Source organism: Mixophyes fleayi, chromosome 3 (assembly GCF_038048845.1).
Source record: "Mixophyes fleayi isolate aMixFle1 chromosome 3, aMixFle1.hap1, whole genome shotgun sequence".
Classification (NCBI taxonomy): domain Eukaryota; kingdom Metazoa; phylum Chordata; class Amphibia; order Anura; family Limnodynastidae; genus Mixophyes; species Mixophyes fleayi.
Window position 1 is genome coordinate 65,415,932 of NC_134404.1, and position 16,116 is coordinate 65,432,047.

The window sequence follows — 16,116 nt, forward strand, 5'->3', positions numbered from 1 at the left end:
ATCGGCACTTTATCCAAGACTTTTCAACACTCATTTCTCCCATTACTGCTCTCACCCGCAAGGGAGCAGCAAAATCATGGTCTGTCGAAGCCCTCTGTGCCTTCCAGTCATTAAAAAGGGCGTTCTCCTCCGCCCCTATTTTGCTACAACCTGACTTGTCTCGGCCTTTCTTTGTTGAAGTTGAAGCATCCTCCATTGGCATAGGAGCCATTCTTTCACAGAAAGACTCTGATGGAAAGTTTCATCCCTGTGGTTTCTGTTCCAGAAGATTTACCTCCAGCGAATTAAACTATGGTATCAGGGAGAAAGAGTTATTGGCCATCAAAACAGCACTAGAGGAGTGGAGACATTTGCTAGAGGGGGCTGAGCATCCTGTTACTGTCTACACAGACCATAAGAACTTAACGTACTTGCAAACAGCTCAGTGTCTGAACCCACGTCAGGCCCGCTGGTCCTTGTTTTTTGCCTGTTTTAATCTCATTTTGACCTTTTGACCTGGGGTTAAGAATATCAGGGTGGATGCTCTCTCCCGGTCATTTGATGATAAAGATCTTTAACCCGCCCCCACCCCCAGAACCATCTTGGATCCTACTACCATTGTGGCCCTCACCTGAACTTCAACCAAGGTTCTTCCTCCTGGTCGCTCCTTTCTCACTTCCAGGCTTCAGCCTAAGTCTCTCAAGTGGGCCCATGATTCTCTGTTTGCCGGGCATGCGGGTGTCAAGAAGACCTTCTCATTGATTTCTAGGCATTATTGGTGGCCCTCTATCCGGGCGGACGTTAAGGCCTATGTTGCCGCTTGTGGAATCTGTGCCAGACACAAGACACCTAGGCAGTCTCCTGCAGGACCCTTGGTACCACTTCCTATTCCAAAGAGACCATGGACTAGTATTTCTATGGATTTCATCACCGATTTACCAGCTAGCCATGGATTCAATACTATCTGGGTGGTAGTGGATAGATTTTCCAAGTTGGCAAATTTTATACCTCTCAAGGGACTTCCTTCAGCTTCTATCCTTGCTAACCTCTTCATCAAGGAGATTTTTCGTCTTCACGGCTGTCCCCAGGATATTATCTCGGATAGAGGAGTACAGTTCGTGTCCAAGTTCTGGAGATCATTCTGCAAAGATTTGGGGGTCAATCTAAAGTTTTCCTCAGGGTACCACCCTCAAACCAACGGCCAAACGGAGAGGGTCAACCAAGACTTGGAACAATTTCTCAGGACCTACTCTTCGGGTAATCAGGCTGAATGGAGTCGTTTCTTGTGTTGGGCAGAATTTGCTCATAATAACCAGGTGCATGTATCTACTGGTTCGTCTCCATTTTTTCTTACCTATGGGTTTCACCCTCTCTTTCCTGAACTTTCCCAACCTGGTTAAGCACTTCCGGCCATGCAGAATCTCATTCAGGACTTTTCTCAAATATGGTCTCAGGCGAAGTCCAAATTATTGGAATCCTCCCGACGCTACAAAGCTAGCGCCGATCGTCGCCGTAGACCAGTCCCCAGACTTCGAGTTGGGGACAAAGTGTGGTTATCCACAAGGAATTTAAGACTTCGAGTTCCCACCATGAAGCTCGCACCCCGTCATATTTGACCTTTTCAAATAACTCAAGTTATAAATCCCGTGACATTCAAACTCCTTCTTCCTCCATCACTCAAGATTCACAATGTGTTTCATATTGCTCTACTTAAACCCCTCGTTCTCAACAGATTTATCAAAAGAACAAAACCCCCGGTCCCAGTAAAGACTGATCATGGGGAAGAATATGAGATCAATCAGATTCTGGATTTCCGGATCTCCAGGGGTCGCCACCAATATCTTGTTGACTGGAGGGGTTATGGCCCCGAGGAGAGATCTTGGATCAATGTACAAGAGATACATGCCCCTCGCTTATTGGCCAAATTCAAGAAGGAGAGAGAGGCGACCTTGCAAGCCCTGAAAAAGAAGAAAGGGGAGAGTACTGTCAGGCGCCGTCTCTGCACTGACACTTGGTGCAGGAGACGGGGACGGACGCCTGCACCTTCCAAGCAACCACGTCCTGTTGCCTAGCAGCGGGACGCTTTCTCTGCTCACCTGTCTGCAGCCAGCATGTCTTACCACCAAAATCTCCCTAACCCTATCAGGAGGCACCTTAGGGTATATAAGGCAGCCTCTGACACATGTCTAGTGCCAGAGTATTAGGTCTTCAGCCTTGCTCCAGCGTTTGTTCCTGTGTTGCTGTTATTTGGATTCTGACCCCGGCTTGTTCCTGACTTCTCCTTGGTTCCTGATTCTGGCTTAGACTGATATCTGGTATTGACCCGGCTTCCTGACCATTCTCCTGCTTCTGATTTGGCTATATCCGTTCCTCTGGTTTTGACCCGGCTTGCTGACTACTCTTCCATCCTGCATCCTGGTGGGCTCTCACAGCTGCCTCAATTGTTACCTCGCCAGCTGACTGATACTAAGGGCCGCGACCTGCACGTCCCTTGCAGCGAAGTCCATACCTCCTTGCAGGGGTTCCTGGTGAAAACCAGAGGCGTGTTAGACTCCGCGCCTCAGTACTCAGTAGCGCCAACTGCTGGCAGGTATCATCAATTCCACCTAGTGATTCTGACACCCAGCTGCTCAATGACTTTGTTCCACTGATCAATATGGTCTGAGCCAGGGAATAACACACCACCTTTGATCATCTCTCCCAAGATGCAACCCACTGACCAAATGTTAATGTTTTCTTTGTATCCCATTCCTAAGATTACTTCTGGAGCTCTGTAGTAACGTGTGACAACATAAGGGGTCATCATGAAACTTGTTCCTGCTGTCTGGGCAAGGCCAAAGTCGAGAGTCTTAAGGGTGCAGTCAGATTTAACTGCAATGTTACTTGGTTTTAAATCTCGTTGGATGATCCCTGCAGAGTGTAAGTGTTTAATGCCGCAGAGCATCTGGTAAAGAAGGTAAGACATGCGCTCATGATCAAGTTCCATTTGTATCACTTGACATAAGTTGGCATCCATAAGTTCCATCACAATGTACAAGTCTTGAAATTCTTCCAGAGACTTCTTTGGTGTAAAGACATTTAGAAGTCCAATTATATTCTTGTGATTGACACATTTCATGAGTACAAGTTCCCAAATCGCCCTCTTGGCATGGGTTTGATTCTGGAAGGGTCGACTCAGCTGTTTGATGGCAACAAGTCTCTCTAGAACTGTATCATAAGCCGCACATACTATTCCCTGTGCTCCAGATCCAATAGGCTTCAGGTTTTGATAGCGCTTCAGAACGGTGAAAGTGGAGTCTCCTATCTCGAAGATGGAAAAGTTGCTGTCACGCTTGCCTCTGCTCATAGTTGCAGGAGCATTCACCCCTGCAGCTTCATCCAAACAGTATTAATCTTAGTTGAAAGCTGTCTGTGGCACCCCGTGGGTCTGGGGTCCTTCTCCGTTCGTCCCGGTCTCTAACCCGACTCAATCTCCCACTAGCGGGGTTATCTCTTTATTCCAGCTCCAGTTACTGCTGGCTCCCCATCTTCCCCGGAGCCTCTCTCCAGTTCATCCTGCTCCCGGTGCCTCGGTCCTGGAGGAGGATGGAGGAGGACTTAGCATGAATAAGTGTAATATAGTGGTTACAGAGCCCAAAACCATATGGGCCCGAGTGTAAAGAACCGTGTACGTTTGATGTAGACAGAGATATTATTAATAAAAATATGTTCTACTCATTAATAAGTCAGTAAGACATAAAGTGGGTATAAATATTAATAATATGTTTACTTATGGAAATTATGAAATTATGGGTTTATGAAATTGAATGTTTGTGAGGATTTAATTGATAATGTGACTGAAATTTATCATGACAACTTTCATTATTATAAAGACTTTTAAAATGATTCATCATGGACATGTTTAAATCCAAGCATAAGGTTCTTTGGACTTGAAAAGTGGCTATCAAACCTAATGTATATTTAAATGAAATTTATTGTGGTAATAATTGTGGCAATATTGTTTCTGTATACTTGTTTAGAGTATAGATTGTATTGTATACAAATATTTGCGAGAGTCAAACCAATCAGAGAACATCAGTGCTGACAGAAATATATACTCCTATTCAATTAATTATAGTCACATGAAAAAGTACCTTTTAATCCATATATAAAAGGGTGGAAAACTGTCAAAGTAATATTTAACAAAAACCCTATATTGCCAATTAGTTCAATAGAATGAACAAATGAACTTGAATTTTGTTTCTGTGTGTCTTTAAGAGAACGTGTTGCACAATACAGAATTGCCTAAAAAGAGACAGCTTATTTTAATGATAGAGTGCCAGCAGTGATGTAAGCTGGGATGGTGTGTTTTGAAGTAAGAAGGAATTTCATATCCTATAAAAGAATAAGTTAATCAAATATAGGGTGTCAATTGGCATTTTGAGACCCTGGACGTATGTCTGCTTCGTCCAGTATGGCTGTATCTATGTATAATACCTTTTTAATAAATTATAGAAATATTATATTTTGGAAACCTGCTCATCTCATATATTATTTAAAGAGACGGAAAGAAAATAACTTATACAAGCGGTTGCAGTGGTGGATGATTTGTAGATTCGCAATGAACCAACAAGTTTTTTTATCCTGTGTCTGCTGACAAGTGCTGCTGCTCATTGCTCACAGTTACATCAGCAGTGGTTGAATGAGGGAGAAAAAGGTTTTTCCCTCTCATCATCTCAGGAGTGGCTGCTCATTCAGAGGCCACCTCCTCCAATGAAGATCTGACTGAGAACTTAGGGACTTGTTGGCGGACTCGTAAGTATTAGCAAGCAGAAGGGAAGGAGGTGCATATAACAATAATTAAGAGAGAGGGCCTTAGAGGAAAAGACAATAAAAGAGATGGGGAGAGAGAGAGGAAGGGAGAGAGAGAGGAAGGGAGAGAGAGAGAGGGGAGAGAGAGAGAGACTAAAATGAAAGCAAAAGGGACTGAACGATGGAGGCCTGAGGAAAATCTGAAGCAAGAGAAAAGGTCACACGCAAGACCTGACAAACCAGATTGCATTTGTAAAAATAAAAATGAACATGCTAATTGTACCTCAAGCATTTTTGTCCTTGTTTATTGTGATACGGGTGATAATAATGTACATGTTGATTATTCTGGGACTTAACTTCATCTGGTGATAATTTTGCAATGCAAACTGAAATTCTACATATTTTTTAGCCACTGCTATGGCCACCATTCATCAATACTGTAAGTATTACACAGAGAAAAAAAGAACAGCAGGACACATCCTAGAGCACTCGCCCTTTGCAACAATTGTGACCTTCAAGTTTTATGGATCTGCGCAATTTCAGAAATGTATGCCTTCTGCAGTACTGTTGGTATTATTTTCTAAGAGATGTACCCACTGAGAATACCACTATTGTTTGTACTCAGGTCGATGCCAAAAATAATAGTCAAATGACTATAGCTAGGGTCAAATTATAATGCTCTTACTGCTCATTGGGTGATTCAACAGTGTTTATCAAATGTCAAAGACACAATCGCTTTCATGTCGAGAACACTTGTCATTATTATCATGACATGCAGTCTATTGAGCAGCAGTGGGGTGGGGTTATGATTCAACAGTGTTTATAAAATGTCAAGGACACAGTCGCTTCCATGTCGCGAACACTTGTCATTATCATTATGACATGCAGTGCATTGAGCAGCAGTGGGGTGGGGTTATGATTATGCAAATGGCTTTTCCCCCTACTGGTGAAGGGGACGGGGCTGGGAGGAGGGGCTCAGCACTTCCTGCTTGGATCATTTCCTGGAAGAAAATAGGCAAATATGAGTAACATCTATTCAATTTTTTTGATCACCCTACCCATAGCTCTAAGTGAGCTGATGTACTCTATAGTTGTGTGCCATACCATCACTTCTCCTACTACCGCCATTGTAAAGTTATCAAATTTACATTTTCGATATCGCCACTTCTAAATTTCCACTTCGACCACTGGTCCTACCAAATCTATTAAGTAACATACTGTAGTAAAGAGGGATATTTTCCACAGTTCCCCTATAAGGGAACAGGTAGTAACACAGTTAGTCTGGAGAAACCTATTCAGACATATCATGTCAACTTGGCTGTCACTGTGACAGCCAGGCTGAAGACAGCAGCGAAGACACCGGGACTGAAGGACAGCGGGCAGAGCCATGACTTTCAGCCTTAACCTCCACAGTGGAACGGATATGTGTTCCACCAACAGAAAGTTCGGCTTTTGAAAAGCAAACTTGCGTTCCAAATGCTGAACTTCCTATATATATATATATATATATATATATATATTAGGGCCCCCCTTAACTTACCTTTCAATCGCCTAAGTCTGACCAACCTTCATGGAAGAGAGGACCAGGGAGGGAGCTGGATCGTGACCACAAAAGGTAAGGATTTTTTTTTTCTGTTTTTTTTCTACTGGATTTTTTTTTTCATTGCCTTGGGCCCCTTTTCCCCCTGGGCCCCCAGGCTCCTGGCCATCATGCCCAGTCAGTAAGATGGCCCTGGTTCATTGGGGGGGGGGTCATTGGGGGGGCCCTGCCTGCTTCATTGTACTAAACAACCTCAACCTTCCAGCAATAACAGAAACATGGCTCATGCAATCAGACACTGCCTCACCTGCAGCCCTTTCACATGGTGGTCTCCATTTCACCCACACCCCCAGACCAGGAGGTAGACAAGGAGGGGGGGTTGGACTACTTCTCTCCCCACAGTGCACATTCACAGTTCTACCAAGTGTCCCATCACTCATGTTCACATCTTTTTAAGTACATGCTGTTAGGATTTTTAACCCATTCTCTATGCGTGTTGCTGTCATCTATCGCCCCCCCTGGTCCACACCAACAATTTCTTGAACACTTCTCTGCATGGCTCCCTCACTTCTTATCTACTGAAATCTCCACTATCATCATGGGTGATTTCAACATTACTATTTCTAATCCACGTTCCAATGCTGCTTCCAAACTACTCTCTCTAACCTCCTCACTTGATCTCTCCCAGTGGATTGAATCCGCTACTCATCAGGATGGCTACTGTCTTGATCTTGTTTTCTCTAGACTATGCTCAGTTTCTCATTTCCTTAACACTCCTTTCCCCCTCTTGGATCATCACCTTATTAGCTACTCGCTCACCCCCAGTTCTTTACTCTCCCTAGTGTCAAACTCTTCCAAGCCTCCTCACAACCGCAGGAATTTCAACTCTATTGATTTTCAACAGTTTTCCACCTCTCTCCAACACCTCTCCCCAATTTCTACATTCACCTCCCTTGTACGGGCAGTACCCCATTTTCATCAAACCCTAGCAACTGCCCTGGATCAAGTGGCTCCAGCGACACTACATACTTCGCGTAGAATCCGTTGCCAACCGTGGCACACTACAGTAACACGAACTCTACAAAAACTTTCTCGTAAAGCAGAACGTCACTGGCATAAATCTTGTGCCTCTAATGATTTCATCACATATACTGATATCTACCACTCCTATAGAAATGCCCTGGACACTGCTAAACAAGCATTCTTCCAATCTCTCATCTATGCTCAGGCTTCTAACCCCAAATGCCTCTTTAATACATTTAACTCTCTTCTGAATCCTCCTGCCCCAAATCCTCCAACTAACATCAGTGCACAGGATCTTGCTTCCTATTTCAAGGACAAAATTGATAAGATCAGGCTTGAAATGGTATCATCTCCTTGGACAAGCAATCGGCTCAATTCCTTTGTAGCACCCTCTGACACTCTCTCTTCATTTGATCCCACAAATGAAGAGGAAGTTTCTACTCTCTTCTCATCTTCCTACTCTACCTCCTGTCCTCTTGATCCCATTCCCTCACAAATTGGTAAGTCCCTGTCTCCTGTGCTCATTCCCCCTCTAACTAAAATATGTAATCTATCTCTTTCTACTGGTATTTTTGCATCACTATTCAAGCATGCAGTGAAGATGCAACTTACTACAATGAAATGCATCAGAGGGCAGTGGCAACACTGTGTTTGCAGGATTTAGACTTGAAACAGACTTTTGTAGTAATAAACAAATCTACACAGTCTGACATCGATTATAGTGTTTTTCTGAACTCACTGTACTGTGATTGGGTACGAGAACTTTCTGTACTTGTTGTTAGGCATGTTTTATTATTAAGTTTTAAGATTTTATGTAAGTGGATTGACACTGGTCTGTTGGAAATAAATGAAAGGTAATGCAATAAGATCACTGTCCTTGTTTTAATTCCTTCAAATGTTCCCTCAAAACCCACATCTATTGCTCACCTATCCTATCCCCTCTGAGACCGCTGCTGCGCCATCTCCTCCCTCTCTTGTACGTCTTCCCTGTCTACTCCTTCTGTCTGTTCTCCCTATAGAATGTAAGCTCTCATGGGCAGAGTCATTCCTACTCTTTGTCTTCTGTCTCTTGGTCCTGTCAGTATGTCCATGTTACATTGTGTACTACAAGGTGCCTCCTCTTATTTTGTGTTTTTATAAAAGAAGGGGGGGAAGAGGAACAGAAGGGGGAAAAGAGGACGGAGAAGGTAGAAGAACGGGATGGAGTGGGGGGCATATTGGAAGTAGTTGTGGAAAAAGCAGTAAACAGCTCCAGATCATTTCGGGACAAGGAGATGTTTTTTATGTGTTTTAAAATGGTGTCATACATAGGACACAATTAAAGTGGGAAATGTCAAACTTGTTATATTGCTGACTATGCCTTAATAATTGATATTATTGCTGTTTATGATGTTATCTATTATATATGCTGTAGTGGCTGCACTGGAGGACGATTTGTAGGTTCGCAATGAAACCAACAAGTTTTCTTATCCTGTGACTGCTGACAAGTACTGCTACTGATTGCTCACAGTCACATCAGCAGTGGTTGGAAGAGAAAGGTTATTCCCTCTCATCATCTCAGGGGTGGCTGCTCATTCAGAGGCTACCTCCTCCAATGAAGATCTGACTGAGAACTTAGGGTTGTTCTTGTTGGCGGCTCGTAAGTATTAGCAAACAGAAAGGAAGGAGATGGGTATAACAATATTTAAGAGAAAGGGCCTTTGTGGAAAAGATAATAAAAGAGATGGGGGAGAGAGAGAGTGGGGAGAGAGTTGAGAGAGTGGAGAAAGGGGAGAGAGAGAGAGAGAGAGAGAGAAAGAGAGAGAGACTAAAATGAAAGCAAAAGGGACTGAACTATGGAGTCCTGAGGAAAATCTGATGCAAGAGAAAAGGTCACACGCAAGACCTGACAAACCAGATTGCATTTGTAAAAATAAAAATGAACATGATAATTGTACATCAAGCATTTTTGTCCTTGTTAATGGTGATATGGGTGATAATAATGTACATGTTGATCATTCTGGGACCTAACTTCATCTGGTGATAATTGTGCAATGCAAACTGAAATTCAACATATTTTTTTAGCCACTGCTATGACCACCATTCATCAATGCTGTAAGTATTACACTGAGAAAAAAGAACAGCAAGACACATCCTAGGGCATCCGCCTTTTGCAACAATTGTGACTTTCAAGTTTTATGGATCTGCGCAATTTTTAGAAATGTATGCCTTCTACAGTACTGTTGGTATTATTTTCTAAGAAATGTACGCACTGAGAGTACCACTATTGTTTGTACTCAGGTCGATACCAAAAATAATGGTCAAATGACTATAGCTAGGGGCAAATTATAATGCTCTGACTGCTCATTGGCTGATTCTACAGTGTCTATAAACGGTCAAAGCCACAGTCGCTTTCTTGTCACAAACACCATTGTCATTATCATCATGACATGCTGTGCATTGAGCAGCAGTGGGGTGGGTTTATGCCCCCTACTGGTGAAGGGTGCAGGGCTGGGAGGAGGGGCTTAGCACTTCCTGCTTGGATCATTTCCTGGAAGAATGTAGGCAAATATTAGTAACATCTATACAATATTTTTGATCACCCTGCCCATAGCTCTAAGGGGCACATTTATCAAAACTCGCAGAACATGAAAAATAGTTTTCAATCCTTATCGCATTGATAAGGACTGAACTATTTCTCATATTTATTAAAAAAGCAACACAGGAACAGCAGTTCTGAAAAACTGCTGTTCCTGTGAAGTGGAAAACATACTTACCACTGCCTCTTCGGTTCTGAAGCAGCAAGCGATAACGGGGCTCTTCTTCTGACTCCAGTGCGCATGCGCTGAGTGAAACCCTCGGGCATGCGCACAGACATCTCTGCTCTCGCTCTGCAACTATAATTGCTGAGAGTGAGCGGTGAGTGACAGGGAGGGATCATTGGATCCCTCCACACATGCGCTGTTCAGCTCTGCTCTTCGGAGCAGAGCCGACAGCACTGAAACTTTTCATTAATGATAATGTACGCCAGCTTCAGATGACGTACATTATCATGTTTGAAAAGTTAATTACATTCATTGTTAAATGGCGTTACTGAGCACTCCCCATACATTGTTATGGGGAGTGCTCAGTAAACCAATAGGAGATGCAAAGCTAGATATCTATGATATCTGCTGCGATGCTGCTATCATAAATAGCAAATTAGTGTTTAATCCCCGAAAACTGTTGTTTTTCGGGGATTTTACAGGGGGGAAACCTTTCATAAATAGGCCCCTTAGTCAGCTGAAATACTGTATTGTGGTATGCCATACCGCCACTTCTACTACTACCACCATTGTACAACTACAAAATTCCATTTACATTTTCCATACCACCACTATTAAATTTACACTTTGACCACTGGTTCTACCAAATCTAACTATTAAAAAACATACACATATAAATAAGAATGATTAAAAATGAAATTGATGCCACCCTGAAATAAATGTCCATCTGTTGCCTGCTAATGGCCCTGTAATGGGGCTGCCAGAAACAGGAAAGACAGACTGAAATAAACTTGAAAGCTTTGGATTGGATTCTAATATGGTTGAATGGATAAGATCTTAGTTACATGATAGAAAACAGAGAGTTATAGTAAATGGAGTGCATTCACAGGAAGGAAAGGTTACCATTGAAGTACCCAAAGGATCTGTACTTGGACCTGTGCTTTTCAATATCTTTATTGGAGAAATTTCAAATGGTATTGAAGGGAAAGTATGCCTTTTTGCAGATGACACAAATATATGCAACAGGATAGAAAGACCAGAATGGGTAAAAGAAATGATTGATGATAAAGGCATTGTCTGCATGTGTGGGTGGGACCACCGAAGCCAGTAAGTGGCCGGCTTGCAAACAGAGAAGTTATGTCTAGTCAGATGTAGGTGGTGGGGATTTTTGTGTTACTGTTTCTGGATGACTGCTGTTCCATTGCTGGAACTGTTTATCATCCTGACAACCGCTAATAAACAGTTAAATGGTTCAGCATACCTGTGTCCGATTCCAGTGAATGCTGTACATTCTCACAATACATAAAACATACACATATTAATAAGAATGATAAAAATTAAATTGATGCCACCCTGAAATAAATGTCCATCTGCTGCCTGCTACTGGGCCTGTAAAGGGGGCTGCCAGAAACAGAAAAACTAGACTGTGAAATAAAATTGAAAGCTTGGGATTGGATTCTAATATGGTTGAATGGATATGATCTTGGTTGCAGGATAGAAAGCAGAGAGCTATAGTAAATGGAGTACATTCACAGTAGGGAAAAGTTACCAGTGATGTATCCCAAGGATCTGTACTTGGACCAGTGTTTTTCATAACTTTATTGATGACATTGCATATGGTATTGAAGAGAAAGTATGCCTTTTTGCAGATGAAATAAAGATATGCAATAGGGTAGACACATCTGGAGGGGTAAAACAAATGATTGATGATATAGGTAGACTAAAGGAATGGTCGAGAGAGTGTCAACTACAGTTTAATGCCAAAAAATGCAAAATCATACACTTGGGTCTCAAAAACACAAAAGGCTAAATATAGTATTAATGGCACTATAATGGAAACTACCGAGGATGAAAGAGATCTAGTAGTCACTATTTCTAGTCACTTAAAGGCAGGTAAGCAATGTAACAAAGCAATGAATAAGGCAAGTCAGATGCTTGGTTGCATAGGGTTGCATAGGGAATCCGTAGCAGAAAGAAAGAAGAAATAATGCCACTGCATGGGTCATTGGTACAGCCTCATCTAGAATACTGTGTTCAATTCTAGACGCCATATCTCGAGAAGGATATAAATACATTAGAGACTGTACAAAGAAGGGCAACTAAAATGGTGCATGGCCTACAGCACCCAGAAAGACTAAAAGATCTTAATATGTATAGTTTGGATCAGAGATGGGAAAGGGGGGACATGAAAAACTTTAAAATATATGAAGGGTTTGAGCAAGGTGTGGAGGGCTTACCTGTCCGGGGCCGTCGTCGTTCCTCGGGCGGCGGCGGTTCCCTCGGTTCAGCCGGGACGGTGAGCCAATCAGGGCTCACCTCCCGGCCATTTGAAAAAGAAGAATGGCGGCAGGCCAATCCGGACCCGCCATGTCATCACGTGGCGTCGCGTCGACGCTACGTGACGACGTTAGCGCGGCGCCGACTATTTAAGTCGGCGTGCGCGCCGCCATGGGCAGTTCGTCGGCGGAGAGAGAGAGAAGAAGACGTGTCGCGGAGAGCTGCGGGATCAAGACCAGAAGAGAAGAAGCCAGCGGAGACCAGCAGTGGCGGCAGAGAGCCCTTGTTAGGGCTAAGAGCGCCTCTGCTGCCTGAAGACCGGCGTGATCATGACAAGAAGCCGGCGGCAGAGTGTGGAAGCAGCGGCAGACGGGGAAGGAGTCCAGGAGAAGCTCCCCGAAGACAGCACCAGGTAAGGCCCTTGCCAGGCAACCTCTCTCCCGGGCCCACGCCCGCAGCACACCCCATAAAGTCGGGCACTAGGCCCGTGGCCACGGTCGGGCACAAGGCCCTTTGGGACAGTAAATTAGGGGCACAAGGCCCAGGGACTTGAGCACTAGGCCCCGATAAAGATAGTGGGCCAGTAGGCCACATTGTTGAAGGGCACAAGGCCCCGTTAGTCAGTGAGGGGGACTCTGAGCCCCAAGTATAAAAGGGCACAAGGCCCTTAGTTAGTTAGTGGCCTAGAGGCCGCAGGAGAGGCCACAGGGCCTGGTTAGGGGCGGATTGCCCATAGGTTTTTATGGGCACAAGGCCCTCAGTTAGTCAGGGAGGCCACAGGCCTCAGTAGGCAGGGGCTAGGACCCCTAGTTAGCAGGGCACAAGGCCCTAGTTAGTGGGCTCAGAGCCCTGAGGTAGAGAGGGGGCTGAGGCCCATTAATCAGAGCACAAGGCTCTGTGTGCAACTGGGCAAGAGGCCCATGGTGTGAAGGGCAGAAGGCCCTGGAGGTGGTGTGATAGAGGCATGGGAGCCTCGTGAGTGTAGGCGCGGTCCTGTGTGAGGTGAGCACACGTAGTTAGGAGGTACAGTAGAGCGGAGGCTCCTGTGGTGCTGTAGCAACCGGCTGGTTGGCTAGCAGCGGTGTGCTCTGGTAAGTAGCTTACAAAGTACTGTATATTGTATTCTGTCTGTGCGGTGGGTATTGTTGAATTACAGTATTTTGGGTGTGCTACGTATTTGTGTCCAGGGGCAAGACGTCAGGCCCCCATTAAAGGTAGGCTCTTGTTCCTGTGTTGTTCTGTGCTAACCTGTTCTGTGGGGACAAGTGTAGTTACCAGCATACACATAGTCAGGGGAGAACACACGTAGTTTTCCTGTCCCTTAGGTCCCCGGGGTCACACTGGTTCCCAGAGGGGGTGGCTGAGTGAGTTGGTGGCAGTGCAGCACACCTTGAGGCAGTTCCAGGGGCGGCCGTGGTTCTGATTGAGGGTCCCCAAGGCCGGTTCCGTGCAGGTGGACCTGTGGTTCCGGACGTAGGGACACATGTGAGATACCCGAGTACAGGCAGTCGGGTTAGTGTGCTGTTCCACTGAGCCTCAGCCGGGCTTGAATTAGCCGGTCCTTAGGGTCCGTGGGTGACCCCATCGTAAGGAGACAGTCTCCTTGGTTAGACCTGGGTGAGGGGGTTAGGAACCGCCCTCCGGTTTAGTCCGTGAACACCGGCTGGTGTTCCCCGTAGTGTGTAAGTGAGCAGTTCCGTTAGTGCACCACACCTAGTTAGTCATAGTGGTTTGACTTAGTTGCGTTGCCGACCATTAGAACGTTGTTAGGGTCGGGTCGCTGTTGTAGTCAGTCCAGTTTTGTGGGTGCCATCTTAGTCTCACTGAGAGCGTAGAGGGAGGCTGTGTGTTCTTGTCATCCGCAGGAGTCGGGAAGGTGCAGGGGAACCGGATCGGAAGTGGGAGTGTCCCGGTGAGTATCACGCTCAATTCCCCCTTTCGGTTAGGCCCTCACCGGCAGGTGTGTGAGGTACTTGAGGCGGGATTAGTCCTCGGACTAGTCTTGGTCTTAAGTGCCTGTAGTCCCCCGCGTCTTGGCAAGAGCAAAAGCGAGGAGATGGCAAGTGGGCTTGGACTGAGAGTGTCCTTGTTCGTTGCCATATTCTCGGACAGCCCTTACCTGGTAGGCTCGGTTTAACTCTGTTTTCCCTCTTAGGTGTTATCTGCGGGCGTCCGGAGAACTCCCCAATCTGGGACCGAGGTAGGATCCAGTCATCCACGCGGATCGTGGTAAATTCGGAGGTATTAGGAGTTAGTCGCCCTGTGAGGCACATCTCCATTTAGGGACCTTACAAAGGTACAGGAGGGAAATATTTTTGAAAGGAAGAGAAGTATTAGAACATGAGGACATGCACTGAAACTGGAGGGGAGTAGGTTCAAAGGAGATTTGAGGAAATAAAAACTTCACAGAAAGGGTAGTGGATAAGTGGAGTAGCCTCCCATCAGAGGTGGTAGAGGCTAATACAGTAGAACAATTTAAACATACTTGGAATAGACATAAGGATATCCTTACAAATAATAAAGGATCAAATGGGGTTTGAGGTTACCATAGGTTAAAAAAAATATGGGCAGACTAGATGGGCCAAGCTCTATGGTTTTTTGTATCAAGTCTCACAACAGTGACGTAACTCATATCATGATAAATACAGACAGTTTGCACAGGAGTATGGGTAAGCTGGAAACACTTTGCTAATGAACAACCAACATATCCTGCAGCTCAAAAGATCTACAACATACAACATTTAGAAACAAAACTTAAAAAAATTACATATTGCTATAATAGTATGTTGTTGAAATTACACCAACAATACAACACTAACAGTCAGGTATAGTATAAGGGGCAAGATAAATTTGAAAAAGCAGTGGTTCTCCCACATATAATGTGTCCTAGAGGCACTCTCTTTTCTGTTAGGGAATCCATTGCCACTGGAGCCACCATCATGCGGAACACTAGCTGTTCCAATGCAAGCAAGAGCCTCTGTAATCGCCATAGAGCCTGTACAGATCTTGCCCAGGTGCATCTTGCGCAGAGACATCTGTCCAAACATTTAATCATTTAGGGCCTGATTCATTAAGGAAAGTAAAGCAAAAAAATTAGTAACTTTGTATTAGAGGGGGAAGTAAATTTAAAATGCGAGGACAGATTTATAATTGGGATAGAGCATATCCTAAATAAACTTTTAATGTCAGTGTAAAAATAAATCTATCTAGTATTTGCATTCTACATGAAAAAACAGCCAGTATTTTTCTTATGTGTGAAATAATAAACTCATTTGCACCCTTTGCATTGTAACATGGTTTTGCCAAAGTTAAAAGTTACTAATTTTTTTGGTTTACTTTCCTTAATGAATCAGACCCTTAATGTGCATACATAGGTACACTCTAGTAGGTAACACTTTAATGCATACATGTCTACTCTACTGGAATGTTCAGGAGATTCCAGAGTTTCAGGAAGATCTCTCGGACTCCTGTGAAAGAAGGCCAACCTCTTGGATTCCGCCCACTTCCCTACTGAAGTAAGTGGAGCTTAATTATGTGATTCACTGTGAATCATGGAATTATGACCCTGCCCCCTGTGATACTTTGATGTGAACATATAGCAGAGCACTACCGAAATACAGCAAACCTCAAACAAATCACCTGTCTCCCTTCACTTCCAAAGTCCTTTATTTGTGCCCTTTGGAATGAACGCTTGGTTTATTACAAACTTACCTCCAGACACGACTCCTTTCTCTCAAACAACCTCAACCTTCTGGCATCAAC

General features: G+C 44.3%; 1 protein-coding gene across 1 annotated transcript in view; it reads right to left on the minus strand.

Moving 5' to 3' along the window:
- Positions 1-3,560, minus strand: part of LOC142143136 (mitogen-activated protein kinase 8-like) — a 39,606-nt gene extending 36,046 nt beyond the window's left edge. Inside the window, exon 1 of the mRNA XM_075200848.1 lies at positions 2,600-3,560. Within this exon, the coding sequence (XP_075056949.1) occupies positions 2,600-3,325 (726 nt within the window). The 5' untranslated portion in view covers positions 3,326-3,560. The remainder of the gene's footprint in view (positions 1-2,599) is intronic.
- Between the last annotated feature and the right edge of the window lie 12,556 nt (positions 3,561-16,116).